General features: G+C 34.6%; 2 protein-coding genes across 2 annotated transcripts; both read right to left on the reverse strand.

The window, feature by feature from the left end:
* Positions 1-693: 693 nt before the first annotated feature.
* LOC111984163 (AAA-ATPase At1g43910) lies at positions 694-3,693 on the reverse strand. The gene is made up of 2 exons (XM_024015828.2): positions 2,390-3,693; positions 694-1,389 (listed from the first exon to the last, which is right to left on the reverse strand). Exons 1-2 carry the CDS (start codon positions 3,422-3,424, stop codon positions 844-846), a joined length of 1,581 nt encoding a protein of 526 aa, XP_023871596.1. The 5' UTR covers positions 3,425-3,693; the 3' UTR covers positions 694-843.
* An 849-nt stretch (positions 3,694-4,542) lies between these two features.
* LOC111984261 (uncharacterized WD repeat-containing protein C17D11.16) lies at positions 4,543-11,758 on the reverse strand. The gene is given in 17 exon segments (XM_065773030.1): positions 4,543-4,910; positions 5,064-5,141; positions 5,264-5,326; positions 5,442-5,471; positions 5,587-5,730; positions 5,916-6,001; positions 6,004-6,013; positions 6,339-6,413; positions 7,571-7,667; positions 7,768-7,838; positions 8,851-8,916; positions 9,014-9,072; positions 9,795-9,918; positions 10,035-10,130; positions 10,242-10,321; positions 10,641-10,840; positions 11,469-11,758. Coding segments are annotated over 17 exon segments (1,482 nt in total). The 5' UTR covers positions 11,588-11,758; the 3' UTR covers positions 4,543-4,826.
* Positions 11,759-13,861: the final 2,103 nt, after the last annotated feature.

Below are 13,861 nucleotides of genomic sequence, written 5' to 3' on the forward strand. Positions count from 1 at the left end.
TATAAGATCCAAAAAGGACAGTCCAAATAAGTTGATTTCCGAGCTAGACATACAAGGAGGAAGGGATGGCGACCCATGAAGGTAGAGAAAAAGGTTGCAAGCAAGGTAATGTGAGAACTATAGGGGTAGACTCCAAATTTGAAACGGTGAAAGACCCATAAATGGACTGAACCAAAATTGACTAAAATGCTATAATAATATGGCTCGACATGAGTTTAGTAACAATAATTGCTAAGATTCAGCTCTTGGTATCATATATAAAATATATAGATATATAGAATCATAAATGGGGCCATGGGTTACTTACATACACTTATTTGAATCAATTATATTCTTTTTTCTATTTTTGTATTTTTTAAAAATTAAACTTTATTGTTTAGTAAAAAGTGATAACAATATGAGAAATTGAGGTCACACAAACATAATTAAGAAATATAATTTAAAAAGCATAGGGCTAAACCTGAATCAATTATATTCTTTTTTTGTATTAGTAAAAATTAAACTTTATTATCTAATGAAAATTGATATAACAACATGACAAATTAAAGACACACATAGATAAATTAAGAAATTTAATTTAAAAGCATAGGGCCATAGGCTACATTACACCTCTTTCTTTTCCAGAAAATCAGATGAGAATAAAAATAAGAAAACTAATGTAAACAGACTTAATGAAAATAAAGGCTAATAATATCTTGATGTCTTAAGTGCTAACACATAAGTATTGCATCTCCTCAGTTGTTCTCTATCCAGTTGTGTCATTCCATTGTGTTTCTCCTAGGAAAAGCTAATAAACAGGAAGCAAAAGATATTGTTAGTAGAATTCAGGTCACCTAGCTGTAGCTAGGTCAGATAGATGGACCTCATTTCACTCTCACTAGGCTGCCCACTATCCTGGTCTCCGCTTAGTTTTTCTTCTTGTTTAGTGTCTTTTTCTTCCTTTTTGGTCATGGCCTCATCAACTCCGTTCTTCTTTGTACTAAGCTTTTCCTCTTGTTTAGTGTCTTTTAGTTCTTTCTTGGTCTTGGCCTCATCAACTTCATTCTTCTTTGCACTAAGAAATTCCACAAGACTTTCAAGGGCAACTTCAGGTTGGTCGCTCTTCATAATCTGCTGTGCTACTTCTGCAGGAGTAATCTCTACCGCTTGAATAAGCTTTTCAATCTTTCCAAAGAGATCATGTTCTTGAATTCCAAGGTATGTTGAAACAAGCACTCTAAATCCTGCTGGGGTGCAATAGCCCATGTTAATGTGAACATCCATGCGTCCTGGCCGCCTCAAAGCTGGATCCAATTTTTCTCTGAAATTGGTAGTAAAGATGATGATCCTCTCTTCACCACAGCTTGACCAAAGTCCATCAATGAAATTGAGCAGCCCTGATAGTGTCACCTATTGCATTGTGATGAGGAAAAAATGACAAAAACAAAGAACACATAAATGTGAAAAGCTGGTAAATGAAATGTCCAAAGCTATTCACAATTGTTTGCTAACACAGTGTATACATATACATGATTAGAATATACCAAAAAAATATCAAACAATTTACCAAATAAAACTACAAAAAAATTATCAAATTAACCAAGTAAATGGAGTGTAAACAAAAGAAAACATAAAAGATAAAGGTGAAAAGCTAGCAAATGAGATGTCCAAAGCTATTCACAAATTGTTTGCTAATGCAATGATTGGAATATACATATAGCATATCCAACAGTTTACCAAATAAAATTACATCAAATTAATCAAGTAATTGTAGTGTATCAATATATGCATGTATTTTAGGCTCCAGTAAAGTAAATTAACTTTCAGGCTTGCTATGATAAGATCCCTTCCATTTTTCCTTTACCTTTAGTTTAGGTGAAATGAGAAAGTATGTCTTTTTATTTTTTTTAATCAATTTTAATAATTGTGGAAAAAATACTAGTAGGCTTCAAGCTAAGGCCGATGTAAGTTCCAAGTACAGTGCAAATTGACTGGCTGGAAGAGGGCCTAACTCTTTGGTTCATACGAATAAGATAAAACGCACAGAATCAGAAAAGCAGGGATCAAACTATAAAAGAAATTGTCCGAGATGGAGGGGAATTGAGATTTATGGCAATGTATTATTGTATCATATTATGTAAGAAATGCTATCTGCTCATAACTTGGGTTAACAAATTAATGTATGTACTTTATTATTATTGTCAAATAACACACATTTGTCACTATCTATATAATTTATTAGGTAGAGATGAGATGAGGTGGGTTTACGAAGTATATATGTGTGTGTGCGCGCTCGCAAATTACTTAATATTGCTGAATAAGATTATTATATAAACAAAACCCAGAAGAACAATAAGAGTGGAAATTGAAATGAGCAAGAACATATATTATGAAAGCATTAGTTAGTCACCCCTTGAGACGATGGTGGCATAGACTTCTTCGCGACTTTGGCTTTGGCATTGTCCTCATCATCATCATCATCATCGTCATTGTCATCACTATCCTTGGGACGTTCCTGTGCTACCTTTGAACTTGAACTGCAATCAATGTCTTCAATGAGCAGAATGGACTGGTTGGTCGTTGAGGTAAGAAGACGCCTCAAATCAAAGTCCGACTTAACAGTTCCAAGCTGAAGATCATAGATATTGTAGCGTACATGATTAGCAATTGCCGCGACCAACGATGATTTCCCAGTTCCTGGTGGCCCATAAAGCAAATACCCTCTCTTCCAAGTCCTCCCCACTCGTTCAAAGAATACTTTCCTATTCACAAACATGTCAAGGTCTTCCATTATGGACTTCTTCAGGTCTGGCTCCATAGCTAGAGTTGCAAATGTTGATGGGTGCTTGAAAGCTGTGGACTCCCAATAGCGGTGGTTTTGGTCATAGGTGTAAATCCTAAGACCTTTACGATTGTTCAAGATGGACCTTGCAGTGAGAGCAACGTGTGGAAAGTAGTTCTTCATGACTTTGTCTCTGTGATTCTTGTTGCATGTTAGATGAAAGAACTTTCTTTCACGAGAATAAAACATATTCTTCGACTTTTTTGATTTAAGTGTCCATTTGAGCTTCATGTTTTCAAACTTGTCCACTACATGACCCCAAACTGGAACACCTGTTTCAGGTGGTGTTTCAAATTTGTGTTTTTCTTTGAAACCCAATAGGACAGTTTGGGTGGAAGGGCCTATTTTGGTGGGCAAATAGACCATGGCAGCTCGGAATAGTGCATTGTCTCCAAACTCCCATTCATCCTCTATCACAAAAGTGAAGCTTGTGAAGAAACGAGAGATTATGTGCTCTTGAACTATTGCTATTATACTCTCCCTCGCTTTTGCTGGAACCATCAGATCAAACATGCTCTTGAGGAGCATGAGAAAGGTGGAGATGCTGGCATAGGCTGCGACAAGGCTAGATGTGGATGGTAAGTTCTTTAAGAAAGATGACATTTTTCTTCTCTGGGTTGGTCAAAAAGTTATCAACTTGGAACAGACTCACACAGAGCTCAACACAACAAACGCTAAATGGTGGATTTTATAAAGGAAAGATGAATAGAAGTGTGCAAGAAAGAGAGGGACTAGAAGTTATATAGAAAGCAGAGAGAGACCACTCGTTTGTAAAGGAGACTTGGCAAACAAGAATGCCATTTTCCCTTGCACATGTCAGTGAAATATGTATTTGGAGAAGTCACGGGAACAACTTAATTGTTTTCCATTTAACATGAAAATGATGTTCTACAAATAACAAACACTTTTATAAGTAGTAATAAAAAGACTATTATTAATAAGAATAAAGTATGTACAGTGACTTGTCACATTACAACTCATCACATTAGTAACCATTGAAAAAGAAAAGAAAAGAAAAGAAAAAATGCAATCATGAGATTTGTTAAAAATAAATTTCAGAACACAATAGTTATGTGCTCGGTGGCAGTACAGTGACTACAGTCATTTTCTTCCACATTTGTAATTGTATGAAGAGAGAAAGGTCCCCACTTCGCAGCCTAGAGTCTGTTGCACTAGTGTCATGTGCACTACAAGTCTGCAATGATTCTCAGAGTAGCTCCAACCCTGTTTTATCGTATCAAAATTACAAGTTCTAGCTGGCAAATTTTGCCACTTTTTGGAAGAGAGCTATGTTTGGATCCTGACTTCTGAAACATTAGATGATCTTATTTTTGCCCTCTACACCAGGCTGTCCATCACCATCAGTGAATACTGAATACAGCTACCACATAAGGCCACCTTTTGAGTCAAAGATTGATCCGTCTTTGTATTAGTAATAATTAACTTAAGACGAAATCACGTCCATTTTCTGCTAGCAAGGCCTAAGGGCCGAATAAGGTGAAAACTCTATATTCTCAACGAAATTTTTTAAATTTACTATATGTAGCAATTTATTCGAAGGTTTGTGATTCAGCAATGGGGAAGACAATTTGTTTGCCAGCTTGATCTATATGGAGTTTTTTTTTTTTTTTTTGGATGAGTATGTATATGGAGGTTTTAAAATCTTCACATCTTCCATATTGTGATTTGGATAATACCAAAAGTAGCGTGACCCATTTAAGTTATGGAATGCTAAGAAGCACTCTGTGTTCCTTTGAACGATTTGTATTGCATTTATAACATTTCTTGATATTCGCCCATGAATACAACAAAACTACACAAATTATACGATTACTCTTACAAAATATACCTCCAAGAAGAAAAAAAGTGGGGGATGTCATATTAATCAAAATTTTGAGAAAATTACTGGTAGGTAAGTTTCATAATAATACATACTCTTCATGTCAAAAACAGAGATGACTTGCTTATGGGGAAAAAAATTTCTTCCTCTTCCAATTTAATAACATCAAGAGCCAGATTGAGGTATCTTCCGCTTGATATAGTTCCCAAATCTTTGATGGACCCTATCATCAGTTAATACGTCCCATACCTACAAATTCTCAGTGATATTAATCATTATCATCAATTACACAAGGAAAAAAAAACTCAACCAACAAATTCTCAGTGAGATCAATCATTATTATCAATTACACGAGGAAAACAACTCAACCAAGTAACAAAATATCAAGATTTTTTCACTCACTTTCAATTTCCCCTTAGAGCCTCCCATAGCCAGCAAAAACGGGCTGTCCTCTGAGAAGGACATGGAAAATATAGCTCCCTAACATCCACAAAAAAGCATGAGAATTTATCTAGAGCAATATTAGCTCTTAACAAGATGTTTAATAAATTCTTATTTACCTCATGACATCAAATATAAGAAAAACTATAATAATCACTTACTACTTTAGGATTTGTGGATGCAACACATGAAGGTTGATTGTTTGATAGATCCCAAAGCTTTACCTGCACCAAATGAAGAGCAGCCAACAAAAAAATACAAAACATTAACAATCTGCAGGGTTTATGAATGTCTATGACAAATAATAATAATAAGATAACAGCCACAATTATTAAATACCATTTTATCCTCGGATCCAGTTGCAAGAAGCTGTAGAAGAACCCATCATAACCGAAAGTTATACCTAGGAAGTTAATAACGCAAAAGATCTGACCAAGAAATGAAGGGGGGGGGGGGGAGGGGAGAGGGAATGATAGTTACGTACATTGGGTGCTGAAGGATTATAGGAGACTGTGCAAACGGCTTTGTCATGTGCATGGAGAGTAAAACTAGGTTTTAACTCAGAAGTTGCATCAGACTTGGCTGCCCGGACATCAAAACCCTGGACAGTACCATCTTCAAGACTCACCTAAGAAAACATCATCTTAATAACTCTCCAACCAAAACTAATATCTAAATAAAGATTCTGAAGCAACAATAACAGTCTCCTCAGACAAAAAATGAATTTCACTTCTTCAAAAGGAAAGCCAAAAAAAAAAATTGAAATCACCTATAGGAAGATGGTTTCACAACTAAGAGAGCTAAAGCACTTACCACAAATAAGTTTTGGTTGTGTGGATCCCATGCCAAGCTTTCTACATCAGCTGTGACTGACCATTTATAACCAGAATGCTCTGGCATCTACCATCCTTCTGCAATGCACAAAACAGGATAAATACATCAAGTCACTTTATCTTCAGAGCAATACAAAACTAAAAATTAACAGACCAAGCCAAATTCCTAACCCTCAAATCACTTATTTCCAGCAAACAAGTCCTCCATTGGTGGTGACTCATTTAGGGGTGAACATATTTATATTCTGAATATAATAAAATAGTTTTGTATTTTTTAAATTGATTTTTTGATTTTTTAAATATTCTTAATATCTAATCCAGGTTTCATAACTGTGCAGTAGAGTATGATGACATTTTATCCAAAGGGTTAAAAAAAAAGTAACACGAGTGAAATGTTTATTACCATGACTACTGAACGATCGAAAGATCCACTAAGAATAACTCGTGGTGCATGATGATTCCATGCAACTGCTTGAACCTGCAAGGATTAGGAGGAAGAAGGTGAAAGTAGAAATTCATTAGACATGTCTGCTGCAGATATCATTAAGATTGCATTAGGTAATATTAAGGTACCTGATATGGAGTCCTGCTTCATTTTTTTTTTTTTTTTTTTAAAAATCATTAGTAACGACAATTGGGAGGGGAGGATTTGAACCTAGACACATCTCCGTTGGAAACACTATGAAGTGCCAGTTGAGCTACAAAGCTCTTGGCTTACTTTCATGTTCTTGCTAACACTTTTAACAATGCTAGTATCATTTTTTCTCAATTAATTGAGAAAAAAATCTATTGATTTTTAGATCGATAGATTGGAAGGAAGTCTCACACACAGTGAAAAGAGTCAGCTTGGAGAAAGGAAATTTACCATGGAATATCACATGATTACTGGAAAAAGGCCAGTTTGTATTTATATAGACAGATTTGATAAAATATCCACCCACAAAGATGTTCCAACAGGAAAAATTTTCCTCCTATCATATTTTAAATGCATAGAATTTTCTGAACAGGGCATTTATATGTTACAAATCAAATGGTGAAGGGTAAACTCTATAATCAAATGCAACCAAAGCATATAGTTGACTTCTGCATTATTCAGCCAGTGAATCATGCTGAATATATATGCATATACATGGTGATCTGTCCAGGCCTGGAATGAGACTGATAATGAATGATTGTCATGCATGAGGGCTTCTAGCATCTCAGCTAGTACTTCTCCCCCACTGTTCTTCATTTTTGACTGTCTTTCTCAATTTACAATTAGTCCTTTATTTTTTCATCCATAGTCTAAAAGAAGTATCAAGCACAAAGGCAGTGGGCCCATCATATTTAATCAACCAAACCCAGGCTCACAAGCCCATTTACAAATGCCAAAAGCCTAACAATTAGCTTGAAAACGATATAACCCTTACAGCAGAGACTGAACATCAATAACCATTTACATCAGTTACCAACCTTAATTTATCTAATAATTGCATAGTCTCATCAGCCCAATCTACTACAAAAAGGAGCTTCTGATATCATACCTATATTATTAGTACTTCATTAAGGACCAGTAGATAGCAACAATGTGTGCTCTAATTTATCACCCAACTATGTCATGAAAAGAAAATATACAAAATCAGACTTAATTCTGACCTTGTCCGTATGATGCTCCATGGTAATATCACATTTTCCAGTAGCCACATCCCAAATCTTAACTCGTTTGTCAGCACTTGCACTAGCAAGTATATTCCTGTGTTATTTTTCATAAAAAGCATAAGAGAAACAGAGAATTATATCTAGCATACACACCCCAATGAACCAAGAGAAGGTAAAAGATAGTAGAAGGCAACCTGTACTCCTTGTTCCAAGCAAGGCCAAGCACGGGACCTTTGTGACTGTCTTTTTTGTACTTGACTGATATCTAACACAAGCAAGTAATAAAATTGGAAAAAAGTTCCCTAGAAATTAAATATTTATCAGGTCTATGAAAATATAATTTGGTCAAGAAGGAAACCATAAGAATACAAACCTTCATATTTGATTAATGTAATTTTTGTTTTAGAAGTTACTTGATGTTTTTCATTCTTTTTTCGATAAGTTAATTGATATTTTTGATACTTCTGAGTTATGAGGCAAGTTCAGCATAAGCAGATGTATTGGAGCCATATCTAGGCATGCCCATTTTAATACCAACACGACCATAAAATAAAAAATAAAAATGACAGCAGCCCAAGAAAGAAATGTTCTGTCTGGAAATCACAGGTTAATTCACCAAGCATCAAAAGGCACACCAACAGACTTTGATATCCCATTTGGAATAAACAGATACAAGTATACAACAACAACAAAACCTTAGTCCCAGATTTTTTTTGGAGTTGGCTATGTATCCTCCACAAATTAGTCAAGGTTGGTCACATGTATTCTTTTCCTTTATTCTATTCTTTCCTGAGTCATAGTATTTGTTACTTCCTTATGTATCTACCTTTTTCATTTCCTAAAATTGAATTAACTCACACTTTCTTATCGATGCATTAATCAATCTCCTTTGATCACGATCAAACCATCTCAAGTTACTCTCCCTCATCTTCAAGGTTTATGGATTATCCTAATCATAATAAATCTCTTGAATTATTAGCACATGAATTTTCCAATTTAACAGACAAATGGCTTGGCAGTATAACTGCTGGGAACAGGAATTTTTTTTCAAAAATATCTACAACATACACACAATTCAGGGGAGAATTTAATTGGGTTTAGTTTCTGAACACATACCAAATACATAAAGTTGTCGACATGATAATTTCACATGTATCAAGCCACATGAAAGGACATATCATTTATATGTGAAAATTTTAATGGACATCAATCTGCATCAATCTTTTTTGATAAGTAATAAATCATGCATCAATCTTGAAAGGAATTTACTGACAAACCTTATTTTTTTTCTCCTTCCTCTCAGCAATGCCACCCAGCACCACACATGGTTGTACTTCATCAATCTAAAAAGAAGAGAACAAAACTATAAAGTTTGCAATGACATCTTAATTCAATCTATAGTCTAAACTCCAACTGGATTAATATCAATAATCAACATACAATGTCAAGATCCCATATTTCGATAGAGGGTTCCATTGAGCCAACAGCAATAAAATTCCCTGACAACAGATAGAAATCTTTTAGCAACTGCAGAAATTAGAAAACAAATTGAACTTCAAGTGTAAAATAAGTTGTAGGAAACCATCCTTTATGAAGTGAATGATTAATTTTATCCAAAAGAAAGCTCATGGTTAAGAAAAAAATATAATATGCTACATTGTTTGCTATAGTTTTCTCTTCCAATTAATCATATTATTTTTATAATTTATTAGAACAAGTATTGGGAAATATTTTCAAAGATATCTGAAATTCTTTTTTGCACTCCACATAAGGGCTGTCAAGAAGTCCAGATTAGATATAATTCAGTCCAAAACTGATTAAATGGCTGGAATTCAAATTCAAATCTATATTTGGTAGACCCAACCCAACCAAGTTCAGACTAAAAAAAGGGTGGAAAAAACAATAGTCTGGCATGGGATTCAGACTTTTTATTATACCGTGCACATACTCCTGTATGTGTTTTAATGGGATTCAGATCTTAATTGAATCTACTCAAGTTGAAATACAAATAAATTAAATCTATTACATCAATGCAACCAATTGGATATGATGGTAGATTAAATTTCAATCAGATCTGAATCCTGACCAACCCCATTGATATCAATCTCTTCATTACAATAAGAAATAAGAAAAATAAGTTTAAGAAATATAACAGTGAAAATCAAGTTCATCAGTGCTCTTGGATGAACTGCAAACTTCAAACAAAACCAGTATGTCACACCTTTTTCTCCACCTTTAAGTGGACAATCTAGCCATGCGGTACAAAGAGGATTTGCTGAAATGATGATATCATGGTGAACATACATGTTTGAATCACCATCATCAGATTCCTCATATATCCAAACCTGTAAATAGACAATGGGATCACTTAGGACTTAGAAGTGCCTGAAGAATTGGGGAAGGTGTTGGTGTCTGGGTAGATAAAGAGAGAGAGAAGAAATAAATTTTAGCTATTACATACCTCAAGCTGACTGACTTCATCCCCACTATGTGCACAAACTAGGACAGCATCAGTTGGATTAATAGTCATGTCCTCAACCTCTTCAGAGTCATCGTCCTGGAAAAGAGTTATTAAATAAGAAAAGAAAATGAAGTTGATGTTTTAGAATCACAAGGCAAACAAGTAATGAAAAGCAAGAACACAGCATACTGAAGGAATCCGACTTACACTCTTATCTTTTAGATATGGATCCATGTCATTACTTTGGTAGTAAAGGTCTCCAAACCCCGTGCTAAATAACTCAATGCCTGAAGTAAGCCATGAGAAGATGCAACTATGTTATACATTGAATATGGCTTTTTTTTTCTTTATTTGTTTTTTCTTGAAGGTGGGGTGGGTGTGGCATGGGGGGACCAATCAAGTCCAACACAATATTTGCTTCAAGGAAAAGGCCGTGATGTAACCTTATTTATAAGATAACTTACAAAGGAATTTATGCAAATGAATCAATTTTATTAATGTAACAATAATTTAAGTTCAACGCTGTTGTATGTTTTGATAGTCCATTTCTCTTTAACACAATAAAATGAAAATAAAATTTAAGAGAGAGGAGAGGAGATGGGATACCATCATCTTCTTCATCATAATTTTCCATGTCAAGTTCCCTCAAACCATCAGTTATGCTATCAAAACTAGTCCCTGACTTTGCAGTATTGGAAGTTCTGCCAAGTGCATCTGCTACCTCTAATGCCTGGGCAACTTCACCAGCCTCATTGGATGCACCATCATCCATATCTTCATCACCGTCCTCATTGTCACTATGTCCACTGCATAACCCAAGAGCCTCATAAGTATACAAAGCCAGGAATTTCACCAACACGTTTATAGAACAAACAACATCAAAATCCAACCTTTTCTTTTGACTCTGCAATCCAATAATGTTTCTTTACATACCTCCACTTTGTCAGAACAGTGCAATAATGCGGTACATAATGAAAACTCAAAGATAACTACAAATCCCACATAGTCATAATAAAAGCTCAATGATTATCGCACACGCCTTTGGACACTCATTTTCATCAATGCCCTTGTGTTTAATTGTTGTAACATATATATTTCCTCTCGCTCTCAATAAATTTACTTTGAACAGCATGACCACCAGCATTTGTATAAACAAAATCAATGACAAAAATACACTAACAAGCAACATGCATAGTCTATGGTCACAAACAAGCAAAAAAATTTTCAGCAACAAATTAGTTAGTGAATACTAATAAACTAAAAGTGTTTAATTTCAATAAAATATAAATATATTTGAGAAACTCATACAATCTTGCTATTCATTCTATTTCTAAACTAAAAGGGTGTTCTTTCGGTTTGGAATTTTAAAGTAGTAACTGATTATTATAAAATACAGTAAGTAAATGAAATCAAGGAATGGTAAAAGGAATAGACTTTTTGTCAAAAGCGGCGGACTTGACGATCTCGTCGATTTCTTCCTTGGAGGGAGGGTCTGCTACGGCGGGTACAGGGTTGGCTGCGCCTTTGGGTAACCAAGAAATTGATGATATCATTTTCTTTTGTAATTTTTGGTATCTGCAACAACAACAACAACAATGGAGTCTTGGAGCGATATTTAACAAGAGTATTGAGGAGATAGATAGGAAAGCTAATTAGCAGCAGCGGTTATATGGGGGTTTAAGGGAAAAGCCCTCTCTTGGTGACTGGTGGAGCTCAATGTATTTTTTTTATTTTTATTTTTTAATATTCCCAATTTACCCAAAAATAAACATTAATATTGTTCGGGTGGGGCTTGCTTTTTATCTGGGCTTTAGCCCAAGTTAGTTAGACAGACAACTTATTAGTTGCACAGAATGGAATAATCGCTTATCATTAGGCTTGGTTGGGCCAGTCCAAATAATCTCTATGGAGATTGAGAAGGTCCAACAATCCCTCCAGAGTTTCTTTTTAACTTTCTGAATCAACAGTCTCTCTATCAAAATCGTTGATACCTGTACAAGAGGATTAACACCAAACTAGGGGAGGCGGAAACTTTCAAAAGGCCACGTGGGCCAAGATATCGAGAAGGGTGGGCGGAGAAAGAGATATACAGAATCATTGTCATTGATAATCCAAAATGCCAAATATTTTTTGAACTTACCCAGCCGAGTAGAGGCTGGAGGCGTCGAAAATACCTCTTTGAAGCCGTTGCAGTCGATTTGTTTTTGGGTATAGTAAAGTTGGCTAAAAATAAATTAATTTTAGGTCAAATCTACTCTACTCTCTCTCTCTTTCTTCCTCAATCCAAACAAACCCTCAGTTGGGTTAGGGTAGTGATTTTGGAGATTTTTTTTTAATGGAGGTAGAAGACTGACACCGTATGATAATTTTTGGACATTTTTAAAGGCTAAAATGCAAAACTAACTTTCTAAATTTCTTTAGATTTCATTTCAGTCTCTTAACTTTGCTTTCGTTTGTTACAATCCTCTAAGTTTCTGATTTATTCAAGGAGAAATTACACTTTTCCCACCTATGTTTTGCCCAAAAAACATTTTGCTCACTTGTAATTTAAAAATTGGCACTTTACCCACAAATATGAGTAAATTTGTATTTTTATTACTTTTTTATGTTTTTCTCCTCTCAAAACATAAAAAACTAAAAAAATTAAGGGAAAAGAAGATCTAAAAGCTAAGTTTTGTAAAAATTAAAAACTAACTTTTACATCTTCTTTTCATGTATTAACTTTTAGATCTTTTAAATGACAAAAGAAAGCAGAGCCAAAAACTGGTCATATTTGTAGTCCTTAGTCCTTACCATTCCCAGACAGCCCATCCAAAAAAAAAAAAAAAAAGAAAAGCCAAGAGCTTATAAGTTACAATCTTTCCAAACTAGTTCCTAGTGGCCTACACTAATAGGTAATATGTATTTGCCAAGTGAAAGATATCCGATTTCCCATTCAGAATCTTTAAATGGTAGTGCCATGGTGGTCACCAAAAGTCCATTCTTGAGCTTCCCTGGAATTCACGGAACAATACACTTTTTTTTTTCTTTTTTTAATTTTAATTTTTTTATTTTACTTTAGGCAAATTGAGCTCCTGTTCTCATTGAGTCTCTATTTACAAAGGAGTATATATGCATAATTATTGTATATCACACTTATAGCAAGTTGCCAGAAGTGGCCGACTTGTTCTCTTTGACTTTGGGAAAGTTTTTTTTCTTTTTTTTTTTTTGGGTAGAAAAACTTTGGGAATTTGTGAATAAAGTTATGGCTCTTAATTTGTGAATAAAGTGGCCGACTTGTTTATCATCCATGTTCCCTTTGATCCTGAATTTGTGAATAAAGTTATGGCTCTTAATTTTGGGCTCTTTAGACACTTCTTTGTTTCTTGTGAAAGGTAAATTTGAAGCTATTTTTTTTGTTTTAGATCTTTTAAAATATAATATCTAAAAATCAATACATGTCGGTAAGGGTTTGAAGCTATTTTTTTGTTTTTTTGTTTTAGATCTTTTAAAATATAATATCTAAAAATTAATACATGTCGGTAAGGGTTTGAATCTCTTTTCCTCTCCCTTATGTGTGTGTATTTGTTTCTCAATAATAATAATAATAATAATTGTGAAGGGTGGAAACCCAAACTTATGTATTGGGTCCAAGGCCATATTTGAAAATTACTGTGTGTCTGAAGAGGCGAAAGTTGTTGAGAGTGAGTCTGCATGAAAGAAAGATACCTGGAAGTGAAGGGGATCAGTCCAAAGAGAGCACCAGTGGTCCGAAGAGATCATTCTCCTTGGATGTAAAGATTCTTAGTCAAGCAAATATCTGGAGGGTTCGAATGATCTTACTAATG

The sequence above is a fragment of the Quercus suber genome, unplaced genomic scaffold (assembly GCF_002906115.3).
Source record: "Quercus suber isolate HL8 unplaced genomic scaffold, Cork oak 2.0 scaffold_68, whole genome shotgun sequence".
In the NCBI taxonomy this organism is placed as follows: domain Eukaryota; kingdom Viridiplantae; phylum Streptophyta; class Magnoliopsida; order Fagales; family Fagaceae; genus Quercus; species Quercus suber.

Coding starts and splice junctions, on each gene's coding strand:
- LOC111984163 (XM_024015828.2), bottom strand. CDS start 3,424: ATGTCATCTTTCTTAAAGAACTTACCATCCACATCTAGCCTTGTCGCA. Junction 1,390..2,389: donor TGCCACCATCGTCTCAAGGG/GTGACTAACTAA, acceptor ACAATGCAATAG/GTGACACTATCAGGGCTGCT.